We start from the raw sequence: 20,859 nt of genomic DNA, 5'->3' as shown, positions 1-20,859 counted from the left end.
AAGCAAACAACAAGAAAGTATAGATTTACAAGCTCACACAACGTGTTGCATCAGTGACGGCCGGCTTGTGTATAGCTTGGCTATTTTCACGGACCGTGTGACGGCAAAGTATTTAAACTTGGCTTCAATGTGCATCGGGGAGATAGAACTGTGTGTGAGGCCAACTATACACAGCAGGCTGATAAGAGGGTGTCTCAAGACAGACTGGAACTGAACCAGGGCCAGACCACAAGCAGGATGAGAATCTTGTGGGTTTTGGCCCACCACAGATAAAAACTGACAAGACGTTCATCAATATCTGCCAGTCCTCCTCCGCCTTTTCCTCTCGCAGCAGAGCCGCTTGGGTCCAATTCTACATTCCACACGTGCGGTGGTTTCTGCCCTGGAAATGCCCCCTTAGGCCTAATGCCTATAGTACATTTTGCTGTACATGGGTCTCTGTTAAATACTGTACATGTCGTGTAAGCTACCGGTATGTATGTTAACCCATTTAGACCCCGATTCTACAAATGTCTTCTATATCCTGACAGTTTAAAAAAAAAACTATATTTCTATACTATAACTATATTTTCTATATTAGTGTTTCTAAAATTATTTCATGTCAAGGACCTCAGAAATCTTATGAAATTGGCTGCCGACCCCCATCTAAAAATATGTTGTTCCAGGGACTCCCCAGAAGCAAGGTTTTGAGCTAAAAACGTTCGCTCTGAAAGAATATTTTATATATTCAAAGATTTGCACCACATTTTCAGGATAAAAAGAAATTGCAGACCTACAAGCTCATAGCGCAGCACTCTGTGCCGCGCTATGAGCTTGTAGATCTGCTTGTAGATCTGCAATTTTTCAATAGCTAAACTAAAGTATGACATAATGCTTAAAACACCAAAAGGGGTTCCCGTTCTGGGTATTGCTGCTGTTGGGCAGAAACCCTGTATCTCCATATCTCAACTTTGTGTGTTAAATGAATGCCCTACTTCATCTGTCGCAGTGTCGCATGAAAAGTAGTGAAAACAGCAGATCTGCTGTGAGCTTGTGGATCGGCTATTTTCGCTATTTAAAATGTTTTTGTTTCGGGGCATCCGCTGGCCTAGTGGTCCAGGCGCATATGCCACATATCTAGGCTCTGGCTCGGGACTCGAGTCCCGTTTATGACGACCTTTGCTGCATGTCTCTCCCCTTCTCTCTCTCTTTCCTGTCAATATTCACTGTAACTATCAATAAAAGGCACAAAAGCCAAAAACAAATCGTACAAAAAATATATATATAGAAATCACACCCATGTCAAGTGAAGGGCGCTCTTATCGTCATAGGCTACTGCCAATTAGAATTTGCATCCTCACCTTCGTCTTCAATGTTTGTCTTTACACAATGATTGTGTTTACACAAAAACTCACAGCTTGTCAATGGCATTTAATGTTTGTGTTAAGACATAGTTTGCGTCAACACACACCATCAAAGCTGGACATAGGAGGGGTTAGTGCCCCTCAAAAAGGAGTGGTTCTGGATACCGGTATACAAGGTTTCGGCCTGACAGTGTCCATTATGTATGCTTATATGCTAATGTTTTGGCATTACAAGCTGACGGTGTCCATTAAGTATGATAATGTTTTAGCGTTTACAAGCTGACAGTGTCCATTATGTATGCTAATGTTTTGGCGTTTACAAGCTGACAGTGTCAATTATGTATGCTAATATTTTGGCGTTTACAAGCTAAGCTAAGGGTTCTCTCTCACTCCAGTCCAACGAAAGCCTCCCGCTGCCCTGTATCCTAACTCACCCTCTCTTAAGCTTCTCTCTCTGGGCGTGAGTCAATTATTTATAAGCCTCTGGTAGCTAACTTGAAACCGATAACCCACATGCTATTTATACTTTATTTCAAATGAACAAATACCTAACTGTGAAGTTCCAGGGAGTGTGGGTCTGTGTAGCCTGCAGCTCTTGGCCTGGGGTGGGGTCCATCTATACAACCAGTCCAGCAGCACAGCTCTGTACAACCTAAGGTAAATCCATGGAGACCATTATAATAAGAGAGCACTGGACGTTAACAGATCTTAAACGGTCAACCTGAATCCAATATAGGCTATGTCTGGATATTGGATAACAAATGTGTCACCACACTTCCTGCATTAAACCAATTTAGCCTTTGAAAACCAATGTCCAAATAGACTCCCAATTTGATTATACGTTGGGACTACAACAACACAGAACACACAGTATAAAGACATTATTTAACACACAGATGTACGTATTTTTGTAGAACTTGTTTCAAATAGGACAAATATTACAACTTTAAATTGTTGAGATTGTTACATTTAAACTCATCTTAATTTTGTCATTATAGTACTCTGTTGTAGAGGGTGACAATTTGGAGGCAACTTAACCACCTGAACACCAGCATGCCTATTCTGGCAGCAAATAAATAGATAATAAAAAAAAAAAAATAGATTCTAATTCTGTTTTTTACTAAGAATAGTGGGTTTTACTCATTCAAGACGGATACCCCTTTTGGTGTTTTAAGCATTATGTTATACTTTAGCTATTGAAAAAAAAAAAAAAAAAGCTATGGAAAAATAGCAGATCTACAAGCTCATAGCACGGCAGAGTACCACACTACGAGCTTGTAGATCTTGTTTTTACGTTTTTAACTCAAATCTTCTGGGAGGGGGTCCCATAACAACATACAGATATTTCACTTCAGTGATGCTTGCGGAACTCGACTACGTCTCGTTCCTGACCGCAACACTGTCATGGCAATAATCACGTTAAAACACACCCTCTCGTGTAATATTGCTTAAGTCACCCACTGACTGCTTCCGAAACATCTAACAAATACTGAGCAGAAGGGGTGAGGGAGGAACCATGTCTCACGTCAAATCACGAGCCTGCAGCGTGGATTACACTTAACAGTTTTTATTTGGAATATTAAGACAATGAAGCATAAGCCAAGCACCAAGAGTGACAGCTACACGTGTCGCATCATACGGCTCTTAAAATGAACAGGGTTATACTGGAAAGAAACAACTGTTTTTTTTTCCTTTTACTTGTAATTTTTTTCCATTAAACAGTGAAGCAGATACACGGAACAACAAAGACACTGAAATGTGAACATGATTATGTTTTGTTTACACTCTCCAAATCCTACCTTTCCGGCAATAAAAAAAAGAAAGAAAAAAAGGGCAAAAAAAAAAAAAAAGCAGAAAGTAATGGAACAGCGATATTCGTCTGACTAAAGTTTGGTTCGACCAAGTGGCTGGAGCCCTGGATTTGAGGGGCTCTCCTGATTGGTCAGAAAACGAATAAGGCGGTCTCTGGGAACATCAGCGGCAGCTGTAGAATGACAACCATTGGTTCCCATCATCATTGTCAAGTCCTGTTGCCTCGGCACCCGCATCCTCACAGCAACCAATGTGCACGTTACAGCATTAAAGTGACTGAGGATTGCAACCACTGTTACAGTACACTCCATTTGCATATTAGGGAGAAGTAATAATGAAAAATAATAATTATTTAGTCATACATCTTTTTTTTTTCTTTTTTAGTTTTCTTTCATTTTTTTTCTTTTTTTACTCTATCGTGTTTGCATATAGCACTTAACCCAGCTTTCCAAAAAAATATATGGGAAACATGATAAAAAAACATTTGTTTAAAATTAGTAATTTTTTGTTTGTTTGTCTGTCCTCTAAAAGCAGAAACCATGAGCCGTAGCAGAGGGGCTGGGCTGGGGAGGGGCACCGTCCCAGACCTGCTTCCACCAAGTGGAGCTGTGGTTTGAAGGGGACAGGGCTGGCCAGTTGCCCAGCCTCCCCCATCCCATCCAAACCGGTTTGAAGGGGACAGGGCTGGCCAGTTGCCCAGCCTCCCCATCCCATCCAAACCGGTTTGAAGGGGACAGGGCTGGCCAGTTGCCCAGCCTCCCCATCCCATCCAAACCGGTTTGAAGGGGACAGGGCTGGCCAGTTGCCCAGCCTCCCCATCCCATCCAAACCGGTTTGAAGGGGACAGGGCTGGCCAGTTGCCCTGCCTCACTGTCCCATCCAAACCGGTTTGAAGGGGACAGGGCTGGCCAGTTGCCCAGCCTAGCCGTCCCATCCAAACCGGTTTGAAGGGGACAGGGCTGGCCAGTTGCCCAGCAGCCTCACCGTCCCATCCAAACCGGTTTGAAGGGAACAGGTCTGGCCAGTTGCCCAGCCTCACCGTCCCATCCAAACCGCTTTGAAGGGGACAGGGCTGGCCAGTGGCCCAGCAGCCTCACCGTCCCATCCAAACCGGTTTGAAGGGGACAGGGCTGGCCAGTTGCCCAGCAGCCTCACCGTCCCATCCAAACCGGTTTGAAGGGGACAGGGCTGGCCAGTTGCCCAGCAGCCTCACCGTCCCATCCAAAACGGTTTGAAGGGGACAGGTCTGGCCAGTTGCCCAGCCTCACCGTCCCATCCAAACCGGTTTGAAGGGGACAGGGCTGGCCAGTTGCCCAGCCTCCCCGTCCCATCCAAATCGCACCCAGTGGTTTCCTGCTACAAAACATGGCTCTCAATAGTGCAGCTAAATAGTGTCGTTCTAACAACGATAATAATAATAATTATTATTATAAGTTCAAAATAGTTAAATTCACGATGTTTTTTTTGTTTAGTTTCTTTTTTAGCCTCTTCAGAACACAAAATATTACATGTAAACACCCATCTTTGTTCTTCCCTTTGTGGGGGTTGTGGTGGTGGTGGGAGGTGGGGGTGGGTACACGGAGAGGGGGTGCTGGCTTAACGTGGTCCATGTTTAAGTCCGTAAGGGAGGGATGACAGGAGGAGGGCGTGATATCATAGTATCTCAACGCAAGTGTCAAAAAGGTGAGTGTTCGCAAGAGTTTTGTCTGACTGTGCAGCTTGCACGTGGCGCAGACAGTCGGTGCACTACAGCTGAATAGAATGTCCATTCACCAGTTTATTACATCATTCATCATACATACTATTTTTATTTTAATTTTTTTTAGCAATATAGTTATTCTATAGTCATATTATGGCAAAAACGTGCTACAGTTTAAAACTTCAGAAAACTTCCCATAGGGAAAACTGGAGTTGAGAGAGTCCAAGTCCTGGTTGGGACTTTGCCTTGCACTGGGGCGGGGCCTGCCTGAGAACGAGAACTGGGTTGTCAAGGTGAAATTTGGGGACGGGGGGGGACGCAAAACATAGTTCATAGGGGTCGCCTGCCATTACGCCTCACAGTCAACTCTGCATCCCCTCTTATGTGGCTCTGTCCGCACACAAGCGCGCGTGCGCACACACACACACACACACACACACACACACACACACACACACACACACACCACCGAGGCACGGTGGAGAAAACACTTGAACTGTCAGGTTAAAACAACATTGCTTGTAATGCCTGAACACAAATGAAATCCAGGACCACCACCATCACTGCTCCTTTTCCTAACACGTTTCCACACCTTGAACAAATACAAATACACACACACACACACACACACACACAATTAAAGTGCCATTTTACCTTCAGCAAATCCCCCACCTCATGCAATCCCCAATGCAGCCTAGTTTCCCCACTGCAGGAAACCAGTGCACTCAATGGGGCATTGTGTGAGCCAGGCGCTCACTCTCCTCTCTTTAATGCTAACTTTAGCCTAACATCTCCCTAACAGGGCTGGGTGAAGTGTGTGTGTGTGTGTGTGTGTGTGTGTGTGAGTGAGAGAGAGAGAGAGAGAGAGAGAGACGGGTGCTACAGCACAAACAAAAGGCCCTAAGTCCAGTTTTTACCACGTATCCCCGCATCAGCAGGGTGATGTTGAGGATGTGGTCTGGGAGAAGAGAGTTAGGGAAAGCAGAAGAGTCACACAGCACCCATTAGTCAACAGTGTCCCTTTTAGTGCCCGGTAAATTTAGATGCTGGAGGGGTAAAATTAGCCTGTGATTAGCACCCGCGGGTTTGGGTGGGGCACTGCCAAGAGCTGCCTGCCAGCACTAGGCCGGGTCATGATAGACAGGTGGCATAGAGGAGGAGAGAGTGTATGTGTATGCGTGTGTTCAAACAGATATACCATGTGCAGTTGACATTGCAAATGCAAGGCTCGAAACATATAAGTGCACATGCAAGCGACTTGAATGTCATCTTCTTTCCCCCCTAAATAATTATCCAGCCCTTCTGTGTTTTTTTTTTTCTTATTAATACACATGGGCGATTAACATGCAATATTCAAGCTTTCTGGAAAACAAAGTGCAGGGAAGGGGGAAATATTTCAGACTTCAAAACGCAAGCTGGTGTTGTGTGTGTGTGTTCTGGTGGGGTTCAGTGAGTGTGGGACTAATATCTGCAATATATCTTTTGTACTTCAGCCATGCTAACAAAGACCAAAGCGCTCCATCATTCATCATGGTAAGTATTATACGTTTTTGAAGCGCATAAGGAACAGCTCCTACTACAGCATTCCTTATTAACACAATTGTCCTTTATTTTATTTTTCCTAAAAATAACGACGGCCCATATCTTGAAAAATAATTCTCATCTTCCACTTGAAATATTTGTTATTGAAATAAATTACTTGTAATCGAGGTATAAAGCCATGGAGATAGCGACAAGCATTGCTAGTTAGAACAGCTTAACTGGTGTGAAAGAGCCTTTGAGAGCTTTGGTCACAATGAATATATATTCATGTAGGAGAGAATAAAAATGCATTGACACATCTGTTGTTCGTGACTCATTCTGATGGGATTCAAATTGACCTTTAAAATGCACACATACACGGATATGCATGCCCAACTCACTCACTCTGTCTATTCTGGATTTTATTTCTTGAGGAGAGTGTGGCTACAATGGGTCATTCCTACTGATTAAGATGTACAACAATGTTGATAAATGATAAATGCACCTTTCTGAAGCCTAACTCAACAACTGTTACCATCAGAAGCAAGGCCACTTGTTTAAAAAAAAGTCACATGAGCAGTCTTTAACCTACATGCCCACCCCACCCTGATCTGCCATCAGGTTTGGGCATCAAGTGAAGCCATTTAGACTTAAGGAGGACAGACATGGATTCCGGACCGACATTGGACCCACTAGAGACAAAAAGGAATTGTTCAAAGGCTACTGGGTACAGAAGCCAAAAATGTGACAAGGGGGGAGACGAATGCATGCTTTAGTGAGTGAAAATGGGCATAACAAAACTACTACTAACTATTACACTCAATCCCCTAAAAAACAACAACATAGCACCACTAAATCTTTTTAGATTAGTATCACTTATTTATTTTTTCGTACACTATTATTTTAGCGTGCACCATGAATAAGGTGAGCTCAGAGCTCATGCACCTTGTCTTCACCGTTCTCTTCAGTCTCATTTAGTCTGGAGGGGCCGTGCTGGGGCATTTCATGCACCATATTTTCACTGAAAAGTGAAGTAAAGTAAAAGAATAAAAAAAAAAAAGGGACAGCTTTCTAAAAAAGGCACAAAGGTTACAAGTTGTATTTTCTCTTCGTGATGCAAACTCTCCATGGAAATGACAAAGCCAGCCAGCATTATGCATGTCCTAGACCTAGGTCATATAATGGAGTTCATTCAGATGAAACAGTTAGGTTATATAATCAAGACAACTGGGGGAAAGTTTCTAATGCCTCTGAGAGTTCAGGGCTAGCCTACTACAGTCAGACCCTCCAATACAACCGTGCAATGACTATGTCTTGGTGGGACCTGACAAAACAGAAGTGAAATGACTACACTAAACAAACAAACTCCCAACAACTACAGAGAACAGACTTGAGATTTTTCTTCATTGCATAATGCTCTTTTTGAAATTATAGCTACAATCCGTACTTTTTTTGTTGCAATGATGTACAAACTGCCAACGAAGATGGCAGTTTCCGCTGGCAGTTTTCCACACCATCATCCGCTGCACCATCAACCAGTTGGCCCAGCTGTCACCAAAGTGAGAGCAGGACCAAATTAGCCATCGGGCCCGGGGGGCCCTTGGCTCTCAGGGCCCCTTCGAAGAAACTGGACCGTGCAGTACTGGCCCTGAAAAGGGCTCCGGGAACCCTTCATTGCCTGTTGATTGTTTGAAAAACACTATGGGGGATCCTAAAAGATTAATCGGCCCAGGGACCCTCGTAGGAGTCAATCCGTCCCTGGTTGAGTAGTATAGTATTATCATTATCTACCATACAGAGTAGTATAGTATTATCATTACACACCATACAGATGTATTATTATATATACATATATATATATATATATACATATACATATATGATTGTAGCTTTACAAATGTCACATGTCAACTGTCTTCACAATTGTCTGTATTAGTCAAAGAGCACTACACACTGAAGAAAAATAATGCTGACAATTTCCTGGAAGCTGCAATTCTCCACCAACGGGATGATCCCGTTTGTGAGGTCAGCCATCCTCTGTATTCTAAATGTTTCAATGTATTGTATCGTGTATCTATTGGCCAATGGCAATACTCCCATTTCTAAAAACGCAGAGTAATCTAGTAAGAGAGTGGTGACACTAGCGTTGACTCCCATTGTAACAATGGAATGCGGAAGTTCTCATTCAATCTCAATGGGATAGTTCCAATGTTTGGAACTATAGAGGGTATGTGTGACATCATCATACCCGGAAGTTATGCATAAAACTACTTTCTGGCCTTGATAATCCATACATCCAAACAGAACAGTCCTATCGGATTGCATTAAACGACATTAAACTCAGTTTGCCATGTCACTTTGCCACTCGATTTCCCATTCACTTTATGCATGCGCATACCCTCTATAGCCCATAGCACCCCACTTTGCAGGCGAGATCAAAGCGTGTCGCCACTCTCTTACTACATTACTCTGTAAAAATCGTAATCTTAGTAACGCCAGCCAGAGTAACAGTAGTCATTAACCACTTACACTCGCCCCAGCTCATAGATCTGCCATTTTCTAATTTTTGGAACAACTGTCTATAATGAATCCCAAAATAGGGACTGGCTGAAGGTGGTTAAGAGGGGGTGCCGGTTCAGCTTTTTCCTTATTAGTCTTCGCCTGCCACTTGGTGGGTCAACATTTGTCTCTGCAATTCTCAATTCTGAAATGGCTTGATGGAATTCCTTGTTCAAACCGGCGGGCTTTACAGCTATAGCTGGCACAATGTGTGACTACCAGGTGAAGACTAATTACACTCAAGTATCCCTTCGAGTGTGACCGGCGTGACAGAGGCCACTCAAAAGATTACCAGTGTGAGGAAGGCGGGGTCTAATAATCACCAAAAAGCACCAAAAAGCCACGACACAAGACTGTTTGACAGTAGTAACCCTGGGAAATAAATCTCAGAAAGAGTGTGTGTGTGACTGTGTGTGTGTGTGTGTGTGTGTGTGTGTGTGTATACACATACAGTAACTGCATGCACAGAGTTACAGAGTTAAAGTGCCCGTGGCAAGTGAAGAATTGACAAGACTGCTTTGAAAACTATAATGGCGGCAAGGAGGAGGAACTGTCAAAATCTTTCCGGAAGACCAGAAACCAAGTCTTCCTCTGTAACATCAGTACTGCGTGTGCAGCGGAAAGACCAACTTTAACCAATTCAGCTTGCACCATTATAGAACGCAGTTCGATAAGATTCTGCATACGTCGGCGCAGTACGTAATAAATACATAGTAGTTTGTATAATCTACACACTACATTTCTCTTTCCCCCATTAAAAGGGCACCTGATGTACTGTCCTGAACTGTGCAGATCCTACCAGAATATGTCCCCTGTCCCTGGCTAAGTTCATACTGCTCCTTATTAAAAGGGGGAAAAAAAGAAGAAAGAAAAGATGGCAAGGGGTGCATCTGCATGGCTGTATCCATGGGACAAGCTCTGACTGCAGTTTTGCTAACAGCGCCACCAGACGCCCTCTCAACCCGCGCACAGACACACACACACACACACACACACACACACACACCTCAAAACCCTTAACTGGGCAGGCGCTCTACGATGCGCTTAGTCAAGCAAAAAAATAAAGAAAAGAAAGCACAAAGTGAACTGTACAACATAGCTAACCATGTGGTCCTAATAACTATAGATTTGGGATGAATAAGGGAAGCATGCAGGCAGGTCTACAGGCAGGTGGTGTTCTGGGATCAGGCAGACAATTAGCACTAAACAGTAAAGAGAAGAGATTTTGCTCTTTCCCGCCCTTTCAGGAAAAAAAAAAAACCTGTTCAACACTAAAACATGTGCTTGCCAGACAGCGTTATACTGAATATAATCATATGTAATTTTTTTGTGATGTAAGTATTAACTAAAACAATAAAGAGATTAGAATGAATCTTGTATAGCTCGTTTCACCTATAATCAACCCTCCCACCTCCTGTGCCTGACAGAAGAGCCATGTTTGTATGGCTTCTTCTGATTGGCTAATGGGTTTTCAAAAGTCTTCAAAAGTATTTTTGTACTCCTCCTGCAGCATGTATGTGCGCAGGCCAACAGGGGTCAAGTCCCGCCCCCTATTTGACCTTGAGTGGCGGCTCCCTCTCTAGCCAGCGAACTCGTACTTTCTGTTTGTAGTGATACTCCTTGAGGAAGTCGTGCAGGGCCGGGGGCAGCGGCAGGGCGCCGATGCCGTCGTACGTGGTCCAGCGGCAGATGGCGGCGCGCGCCAGGTGCTGCAGGCCGAAGGGGAAGGTCCGGTGGAGCGGCGCCGTGAGCAGCGGCTCGAAGAACATGCAGGCGCTGGGGTCCTTGTAGTGCTCCAGGAGGCCCGTGACGGTGCTCGAGTGGAACACGCAGGGGTCGTGTGCGTCGAAGCTGAAGTTGTGGTTCCACTGCTCGATGCGCGCGTGCAGTGAGCGGTTGTAGCGGCGGAAGCTGACGGAGAAGAGGTAGTCCTCCTGCGCCGAGTCGCGCAGCAGGAAGGTGCCCTCGGGACGCCCGTCCAGTAGCGCCTCCGCCTCGTAGCGGTCCATCACGCCCCAGTAGCAGGGCAGCGCTGTGATCTGCAGCAGGTCCGGCACCAGGCAGTGGATGTAGTCGATCTGCGTGTGGACCTTCCAAGGCCCCGGCTGCTGCTGCTGTTGCTGTTGCTGCCGGCTCGAGTTGCCGTCCCCGGAGGCGTGCCTCTGCTTGGGCCTCCTGGCCTGCAAACAGAGGGTGGTCGAGTCCTCCTCCGAGTCACAGTCCTGGGCCGAGGCCGCCACGGCCCCTAGTGCCTGACCGCCGGCCCCCGACGACCCGGCTGCGGCGCCGCCACCGCCCCGTCCCTCCCCGGAAGCGTCTCCGGGGCAGGGAGCCATCTTTGGTCCCAGTTTGTAAAGAGAGGAGCCCGGCACCGAGGCCTCGAGGGTGTGGATCTGGGCGTTGGGCGGAGGATCAACGCCCTCCTCGATGCTGAGCCTGCGGCGCTCCCGCAGGCGCTCCTCCTCGTCCTCGGGGGAGGGGTGGGCCGGGTCGAAGGCGTCCAGCAGGGCGGTGGAGGAATGCGGGCTGACCGGCGCCGTGTGCTGCTTGATCAGGTGCCACTTGTGGGCCAGGTCCGAGCCGGGGGGGAAGGGGCAAGTCTCTAGCATCAGCTCCGTCAGGTGGATCTTTCGTTTGGAGGCGACGGGGATCTTGGACGAGCGCGAGCGTCGGCGAGGGGGAAGCGGGAGGCAGAGGCCCACCGTGTCGCTCAGCCGCTGCCGCAGGGAGCGAGCGCTGAGGCTGCGCGCTCCCGATACAGAGTCTCCCACGTCCTGGATGGAGCTGACGCCGTAGCGCCTGTCCCGGCGACTCCCCCGTGAGCGCCCCGACCGCCTGTCCGCTTCCAGGGAACTCTGGGTTTTGGTGGAACACGAGTGTTTTTTCTTGCCACCCCACGGAGCGTGGCGCGAATAGGAGTCTCTCCGGGCCAGAGGCACGCCCCCCGGGCCTCCCCGTACATCCTCCGTGTCCTTGTCGATGGTGATCTCCACTATCTGAGGGATGTCCGACACGCAGTTGTGATGGCGTCGCCCTGCCGCCGCCGCCGCCGCCACCAGCGGAAGCGGCAGCATGCTCCTGGAGGGGCTGGACACTGCCGACGAAGTGGGCGGGGCATCGGCCGAAACGCCTCCCTGTCCGAGGTCGAGCACGCAGTGGACGGCGTCTGCCTCGACGACACCGCTCTCTCCCCCGGGTCCGTCGCTGTGGAAGAGGGTTTGGCATTTGCTCCTCAGGTTGCTCCACATCTTTCCCACTTTCTCCATCGATAGGAGACCCCGGGACCTGTGAACGAACGAGAGGGGGAAACATCACATCATGTTAATCCATTTTGACCTGAGATCAGATTCTAAAAATGTCTTCTACATCCTGACAGTTTTCTGAAAAAGCTATGTTTCTATGTCAGTGGTCCCTTCGATTTTTCAAAAGTAGCAGACCTACAAGCTCGTAGCGTGCCACTTGTTGGCGCGCTATGAGCTTGTAGATCTGCTATTTTTCAATAGCTAAAGCATAGCATAATGCTAACACCAAAAGGGGTTCCTGCCCAAAAGGGCTTGCTTACATTACAAACACAAGTAAAGTACATAGAATAAGGTCCTATGTTTCATTCCCCCGCTCTAGTTGTAATTAGACATGGGGCAGCAGTGGCTCAGTTGCCAGTTTTGGAACCGGAAGCTTCCCAGCTCGATCCCGCGGGCTACCCCTAAATTGCTCCCGATGAGCAGGTTGGCGCATTGCATGGTTTCCTCCGCCATCGGTAAAGCGCCTTGGATAAAGGCTCTATATAAATGCCCCAGTTACCACTTCATTTACCATTAGACATGGTGAGAGTGTACCGGGAGGTCTGAGTCGTGAGGTGGGATAGTTTGAGTAGCTGGAAGAGCGGCCGTGTTAGGAGGAGTTGCCAGGCAGACGTGCAGGGACACAAGGCCACGGCTATAAATGAACCCAGGGATCTGCTCCCAGTTGATCTGTTGGTATGTACTGTATTACAGAGCCAGTCTAGACCTGACCAAAACCTTTTCCCTGTAACAGCAGCAGACAGGCCACACACACACAATTCATTGCAGTACCCTGTTTGACAGGGATTTGGACGCACTAGTAGAACCAACCTGCTTGTTTCCAATGATGTGAATTTCAGTGCGAACAGCATAGTTACCACAGGTAACACAGGACAAGCAAACACCACAAAATCTCAAAAAGGATTCACTCCACCATTTCTCCCTTTCATGTCCTCACTGTATTGCATTACTGCTGTTATTTAATGTTTTATGCCTTGCTTTTGCTCTGTAAAGCACTTTGAGCTGCATTTCATGTCATGAAAGGTGCTATACAAATAAAGTTTTATTATTTAACTCATGGCTGTTGGACTTTGTGCATCTAGTTGGAGATAACAGGGCAGGATTATCATTCATTTTTGTTGTATGGTTTACTCGCATCAGACATCCAACTCTGAAAGTTTCCATGCCATTCAATATTCACTTTGCATCATGCCCACATGACGAGATCTCATCTCCACTCCAGCCAATCTGACTGTTTACTGACGACTTACAGTTTACACATTGACTTAGTTTGTAAGAGAATTAACAAATCAAATGTAATTTTGAGGTCATGTTAACCCATTTAGACCTGAGGACGATTCTACAAATGTCTTCTAAATCCTGACAGTTTTCTGAAAAACCTCATGTTTCATTTCATTGTCAAAGTGTTTGTATACTATGTGCAGTGACAATAAATTGAATCTAATCTAATGTTTGTCAATGGTTCTCAATATTTCATGTGCAAGTGGATGCGCGCGCATCCAATTGCACTCTTATGCGCTGTTTTCAATGGCCTGCATCTCCAAATCGGCGCAATGAATGTCGTTTCTGGTGAAAACAAGGTTTTTCACCACCGACCGAGAGAACAACAACCGGTCAAGACACCACACACAGCATTTTGTCATTGTAACATCCGGTTACGGATATTTGGCCCTTCAAAATACGGGTTGCGCGCGATAAACCCTTGGCAATGAGCGATATTAGATTAAAGGAGTGATTTGGGTGATTTGGAAAAAAACCCGGTCCGCCCGACAAGATGTGCACATGCACGCACTACAGTGGGGGAACATGCGACATGCCAACAGCACACACACCAAGGCCCGCCCCCGCTCGATCATGATTGGCCAGAAGGCCCCTCTCTATCCTGATTGGAGGAAGGCTGGGCCACCTAGCCAAAAACGAAACCTACGGTCTTTTGACACCCAGGGGTTAACTTGGGACAGGGAGGAACTCCTTATATTATGGTCAGCACCAGGGGGGCAGTCAGACAGATATTTTGTGAAGCCACAAGGAAATCGGGATTTCCTGAAAGTTCATATAATGGCCTGTTGTGGCGCTGTCATTGGGCCCAAAAAAACCCATATCTCCATAGAAGTCCATGTATTTGGGCCCAACTTCACCTAGACTGTATTACCTTAATAAACATGGTCATGAATACTTTCTGCTTCCAGTCACTAGTTTAAAGACTCATTTCTAATGTCATAATATTCTTTTTGGAAAAAAATGGTTCCATTTATAAAAAAATATTACCATAAAGTTGCGTATGTTCTGAGGGGCGTGGCTACCGTTACAGTCTATGATCGGGATTCCCCACCCACTCGAGTCAAAATAAAAACCAACTAAGAAGAAAGGGGGGGAAGTCCCGCCTCGTTGTCTGGGCCAGCCAATGGGCCAGCTGGGCCCAAACGGATCTAGAAAGATGGCGATGTACAATTCAAGGACTGACAGGCTTCATTTTAGGTTCATGTTAGTCCCGGGGAACGCTATGTCCATATTTTTTTAAGTCTATGGTCAGCACACACTAGTACAGAGGATTATCACAACAAAACAAAAGAATAAGTGCTATTTGAATTAAGTGAAATCACTGAATATAATCCTGGCGGGCAGACGGTTAATACAATTGGAGTGGTTGCATTTGTCTCCCTGCTCTTCTATTGAAACATTTAGATTGTGTCAAAGCCAAAATGTCTCACCTAGACACACAATCTGACACAACTTGACCCGATTGTCAAGATTCAATTCATCCCCTGAGCAAGCATCATGAAGCATGTAGGCTCCATTAGATCAGTAGCAAAAAGAAATGTCAGCATGGGTGCACTGTAGAAGAGGAAAGTTACATAGTGCAGCTTTAAGACTTCACTCGCAAATACTTTTTGGCTTAACATTGGCCCACTTGCAGCCAAGGCAGACCTAGTGTCTGAATATACTGACAAAGACAGGACCAACATGGAATTGCAATTGCACATTCAGCTGCAACAGACAGGACTGTGTGGCATGGCGTACATGTAAAAAGGCTAGTGCCCAGAACATGACAGCCTATATGCAGATTTTAGTGGAGGGAGTATACTAGCATATAAATGTAACCAGTAAAAAAAAGGTCCATTTGGTTACACTTGTTGTACACTCAAAGTTAGATGGATAAAATATTTTTTTACATAAATAAAATGATTTTACTGTGTACTACTCCCTCCACCCTTACAAGGACAGGCAATCACTAACCAAACTCATGATGTCCGGGCAAGTACCCTGGCCCGATTATATATTCTAGCCGCCGAGTTCCTTTGAAGATAACATTATGAAACCATCCCCACTTGATGGTCACCAGACATTTAGAATACGGAGAGTCCTGAAACAAACAGCGGCATGGGACAAATCAGCTGCCGTGAAGATGGAGTACGTAGTTTCTCAAGCTGTCAGCCACTAAGCTGCATCACCAGATGTGACATGACTCATTCACTGTGGTTCGTTCTGTGCTCCAAGTTTGTCTGCACACCAGGCCAGAAGGTCTGGAGTGAGTGCAGTGCATTGTCTAGCTTAGCAGTCCATTGGAGGTCTACCCTCTGCATTTTCAGACGCTGAGTTTGAGGCATTTACCTAATGCAAAAGTGACCACAAGCAGGGTCATTTGAGTGCCGAGAGGGGGGGGCAGACAGTGTAGTACAAGGGCAATTGTACTACACTGTAAAATCATATGTTTTATTTTAACTATGTATGGGGGGAAAAGCTAGCAGTGCTGGTTTATTTCACTTCTCTGATAAACTTTCGGTGTAAAACCCTTATTGTGAGTGCAAGTTAAATTAATACTCAGGATTTTTGTGTAGATGAAATGGGAGAGAACAGCAGAGGTTTAGTAAGAATTCTATGCAACTCCTAACTCTGTATTACTATGCAACACAATTCAGAGGGACTCCTTCTCCAGAGCCTATATCTCAGTTGAGGTTTTTTGTACGATTTTGATTTCATTCATATAAATATGCTTTTTAAGCCAAAGAATACAGGGCTTTGCCGTCATTTTTTGAAACTGTAAAAGAAAAACCGTATTAATTGAAATCTAGGTTTAGGGCTTTCTTTCATCTATGTCAAGCAGACAAGGCATCCTTACAACCCAAGTTGGGTTTAAGAAAGACCGGGCTGTACTATCCTACCCTGACAGTAGTACTTCGGTAACATGAAACGTGGCTTTAAGAATCAATCTTGCATCATGTTGACAACCATTTTCTGCCTTGCCTTCCTTCCAAGACTGGAATTGTGAGGAAGACAGACTGGAATTGTGAGGCTAATGTTATATCGCATCAATCTTGGGAGGATGACTTTTTCCATGTGGGTTGGCATGCTTTATCCTTCTGCTAGCTAATCACCTCAACAACAAACTTCCCAATTATAATAAGACATCGGACAGCCAGCATTTGTATCTAGAAATGTCAAATGCTGTTGTGTGTGTAATGACTTTTTTATAGTTCAGGTGATACATGTTACTTGGTCAGACTTAAAAAGTATGATTATAAATACTGCCAAAATAAGGCCACGTGATCAACATTAGCTTCTGTTGCAGAGTATAATTAATCAATATTAGCATTACTACACTAGCAACTTATAGTCAGCCTCATGCACAGTTATAAAGCAATTTTAAAGTGTATATCAGGGGCCTGATATAGGCCTGAAATGAGTGACATCAAGGGTCCATGGACAGTGGACGCTACATGGTTCTGAGTGATTATACTACACCATGTATAATCCAATGACCTTCTTCTAGATGACTGAAGGAGAGAAGAGGTCTTACTGGTCGTTCAGTCGGCAGAGCTCATGGGTTCATGGTTCGATCCCGGGCACCACCAACTCAGTGTATGAGTAGAACGGCTTAGGTGCGGGAAGTACTGGGAACTGATGGTAGGTGTGGTGCTCCACCTCAGCAATACATCTCCCAGGGGTCTAGGGCATTGTAACGGGGACAGACTTCCACATGTTACTGGCCGATAGCGACAATAAGCCTCTCCTGACTTACTTCTACACTGGGGACGGAACCGTACGCAGCTACTGTAGGTGTCTGCAATGACAATACGTGAGGAGTTCCGTTTTTCTTTTTTCCCCCCAAGATACACGCAGAGAGCTTACGTACAACCTGCGCGCCGCAGGCGGGTTCCATTGATTTTAGTGGCAGCATAGCACTGCGGAGCCATTTCAGTCCTCATTGTAGCCCGGCCCTTACTATATCAATTCCAGTATATTCTCTCTATTGACTTGCATTGCACGGTTTTAAAATACAAAACCCAGTTCTGAGTTTTTTGTAAATAAAGATAGTGTTGATTTTGTCCTTTAATTTAATTAGGACAAAGATCCAGAAGGTATGCTTCGGCGACCTTATACCAAATTTGTGTGCTAAAAGTGTGACTTTGAGAGCTGTTTCACTGCAAAGTATGACATGTTTTTATATGTACAGAACTAGTGAAAATATCTCACCAATATGTGATGGCAAGTGGCAACACCTAAACCTCTACCAAAGTTTAAATTAGTTAATTTCAATTAACTTTTACTCAACATCACACTAAGGGATTTCAAAACTATTGAGGCTGTCAATATTATCAATCCATTCACAACGTAACATCATATAATATCTGGAAATCTGACATAGTCAAAGGTCAAGTTTAGTGACAACAAGCAATGCGGATGAAACACGCTCACCTAAATTTGCCCTATTGGTGGCCTTTTGGAAAAAGCGAATACTCTAGATACCATAGGTGACATTTATGATCTGTGCAACAAAAAAAAAAGAAACAAAATCTAACTTGGAATTTTCTTTGTCATCATGTCAACTTTTACACACTTCTGTCGACTAACATAAACTGGTAAAATTATATTGGCGGAGCCACAGAGACTACCAAACATGTCCGTGGCTGAGCTGTGAGTTTGTCCCTGAATGATCCAGGTTTATCCATAGCTCATAGCTGTCAGTGTGACAGAATGACCAGCGGGAGGAGAGACCTGACATGCCCTGCCAGTGCGTGCTACAGGGTCAGCTAGCTAATCTGCCTCTGTCCTAATTAGGATGCTCCATTCTGATTAGGCATCAAAGGAACTCAGTGAGCCATCCAAGACACACCAAACTTGACCAAAGATAATACTGCAAGGGTGAGACCCTTATAAAAAGATCTCCACGCACAGTATCACTACCTTGCGTTTAGTGGATGAACAGACAAATGAACAAGACAAATGCAAGACAACAATATAGGCCCCAACTAAGACTGCAATAGAGGCAAATTTGGATAAACAGTGACGATCAAAAGAGGATAACAACATACTTCAGTTCACATAATGCCCAGGTCTGCTGTGTGAGCCAGCCAAGGAGCCACGGATGTGAAATTATAACCTGGGTGGGAAACTAAACATTTTTGTCTCCTGTCCACTGGTGGTATTCCAAGTGTGCAGACTTTTTGAATTTCTGGAATAGAAAGGAACCTCAGAAGTTAACAATGGTTGATTACCTGATGCTGGTAGACTTAATGCTTACGTTATGCCTGGTGTTAATTTCCACCCAGGTTGCAAAAAGTAAAACAAAAATGAGACCAAGTACTGCTAAGAAGAGTTTAGCCTCGAGGGCGAATAAGCTCTGCTTGGCTAATTAAATTCAAAGTACAGTAATCTGCTAGTAATTTGTGTGAATGCCAACCACTGACAATGGCTCAACCAGTCTCCAACCCATTTAAGGCCCTGCCTCTGAACAGAATTGGGCTACTTCTGCTCTTCGAAAGCCTAACACACCCATTCTCCAGGGATCCTAGTGATCTAAGAGTGGGCTGGAGAGCGGACAAGATTAAGGGAGGAAGCCTTCTCAGAGAGTAAATGAGATATTTGTGGTGTCTCGCTTCCAGAAAGCCATGGTGTGGGGTGGCAGGCTTCGTGAAAACTAACTGAAACATGGCATTTCTGCACTCTTTAACACCGGTCACTCACGTCAGATGCCAAACTCTTGATGGCAACTTGGCAACTAGTAAAACGTTGACTGCCTTTTCCCTCATCCAAGTTGAAGACATTAACTATTTTATTTATATGAGAAACTTCTGCATTATGGGACAGCTCAGCTGCATGCTCAAATCAGTGGTTTACCTTCTGGCGTTCAATGATGTGCACTATGCATCTTTCTTACTTGTAAGCAGTTATTACCAGATGTGTCATAGTCTGACACTAAAAACGGCTAGCAACCGATGCTCATTTGGGCCAATATGCACCATAGCTACAGTGGAAACCATGTCGCATCAGTACCAACTGACGTTAGGGCTAAATGTCTATTATTACTAACTAGCAGTTAGCGGTATGTCCTACCAGACAGTAATGCAAGAGTTGCAGCTTTCTAACTAGGCTACTAGTACTACTACTGTCTGCTGTTACAAGAGGTTTGGGGCTTGGAGGCCCAACTCATCCCCGGTCACAGTTAGCCAAGCTAGCTCACGGGGCTAAATGCGTTAGCTATCCAACTGAAGTGTCTTGCAATAGATGTCCATCCAGAGCCAACTAGCTCTAGTCGAGCTATCGTTTGTCTTCTTATTAATCTCGCTTTCAGACGTGTGGTGTGGCGTTTCTATACCAATAGTAGTTAAAATGTATAGTTGGGAGTTATAAACTAAGGCAAATTGCACATTGCCCAACGTCCCGCAGACGAACTGGCAAGAGAAGTGTTCCCAGGCAGGCAGTAGCTCCGTGTTGCTAGGTTAGCTACTAGCATGCTAGCCCTTTAGCTCATGTCTAGAATGAAGATACCAAGGTATCGACACTTATGTCACAACTAAGCGTCGTGTGGCAGAAGTCCTCCGGGCCCTTTTAGAAACACCGGTGTAATAATGTTAAGCTAAAATTGACATTCATTTTCAACCTTTTTTCGGTCGAGGATACATGGTTTGTAAATAATCATTAATAATTGTCTCATTAAGGTTGGCAATAATACTAGATAGATTATAACCAAGTTGTGCCCTTATGAGTGGTTGAGCCTTGGGAAAACTTCCGCGTGACGTCACTGTCAACTCCTTGGTATCTTTAGGCTTTTACGTTAGCTTGCCCAACTAGCGAGGTTAGCGTGTTAGCTTGTAAGGAAGAAGAAAAAAAGAAAGAAAATCCACACAAAATTACTCGTGAATTAAACGACGCGATGTCGCCGAGGGATGCATAGCAGCAGGGCCACATTGTCATGATCTTAGACAGCCCATATAAAGGCTTGTTAGAATATCACAGCTTACCCTTTTGTCTTTTAGAAAGCCCTACTCAACAGCTCTCTTTGTCTGCAAAAAATGGCTATCAGGAGGAGAAGTCAGGCACATATCATCATCATCCCCCTTGCTGCTGCGGCGGCGGCGGCCGTCCACCACGGTGTCCGACCAAACCAAAAAACTACTGCCCGGGCTCGTTGGAGTTGGAGTCGGTTTCATTCCGGATGCTTTTTCAAATAACCAAAACTCGACCAAATTCATTCCATAATAACGGCGTAAAAATATTCTTCATTAAATGCCGCCGCGACGCGACAGTCTGCTCTTTTTCATGGTCGAGTCCTTTTTTTTTCTCTCTCCGAGCTCTCTCTCTCTTTTTTTCTCTCGACCCGTGGTCCGTTCCTGTTCCTGAC

At 45.3% G+C, this 20,859-nt stretch overlaps 1 protein-coding gene across 3 annotated transcripts; it reads right to left on the bottom strand.

Annotated features, from left to right (window-relative positions):
- Positions 1-2,894: 2,894 nt before the first annotated feature.
- On the bottom strand, positions 2,895-20,859 carry socs5b (suppressor of cytokine signaling 5b). 3 transcript variants are annotated; one of them, XR_014569872.1, is made up of 3 exons: positions 20,480-20,859; positions 4,424-12,219; positions 2,895-4,076 (listed from the first exon to the last, which is right to left on the bottom strand). XR_014569872.1 is itself a non-coding variant. In XM_083775351.1 (2 exons), the coding sequence occupies exon 2, from the start codon at positions 12,198-12,200 to the stop codon at positions 10,485-10,487; it is 1,716 nt and encodes a 571-aa protein (XP_083631477.1). In that variant the 5' UTR covers positions 12,201-12,219; positions 20,480-20,859; the 3' UTR covers positions 2,895-10,484. The 3 variants fall into 3 exon arrangements, 1 of the variants encoding a protein (XP_083631477.1); XR_014569873.1 differs by having other exon boundaries at positions 2,895-4,021; XM_083775351.1 differs by having other exon boundaries at positions 2,895-12,219.

The sequence above is a fragment of the Protomyctophum parallelum genome, assembly GCF_964188405.1.
Source record: "Protomyctophum parallelum genome assembly, chromosome: 10".
Lineage (NCBI taxonomy): Eukaryota > Metazoa > Chordata > Actinopteri > Myctophiformes > Myctophidae > Protomyctophum > Protomyctophum parallelum.
The sequence above is the reverse complement of the archived record's forward strand: the minus strand, read 5'-3'. Positions and strand labels throughout refer to the sequence as shown.

Bases quoted from the DNA above. Each gene is read 5' to 3' on its own strand.
- socs5b (XM_083775351.1), bottom strand. From the start codon at position 12,200: ATGGAGAAAGTGGGAAAGATGTGGAGCAACCTGAGGAGCAAATGCCAA.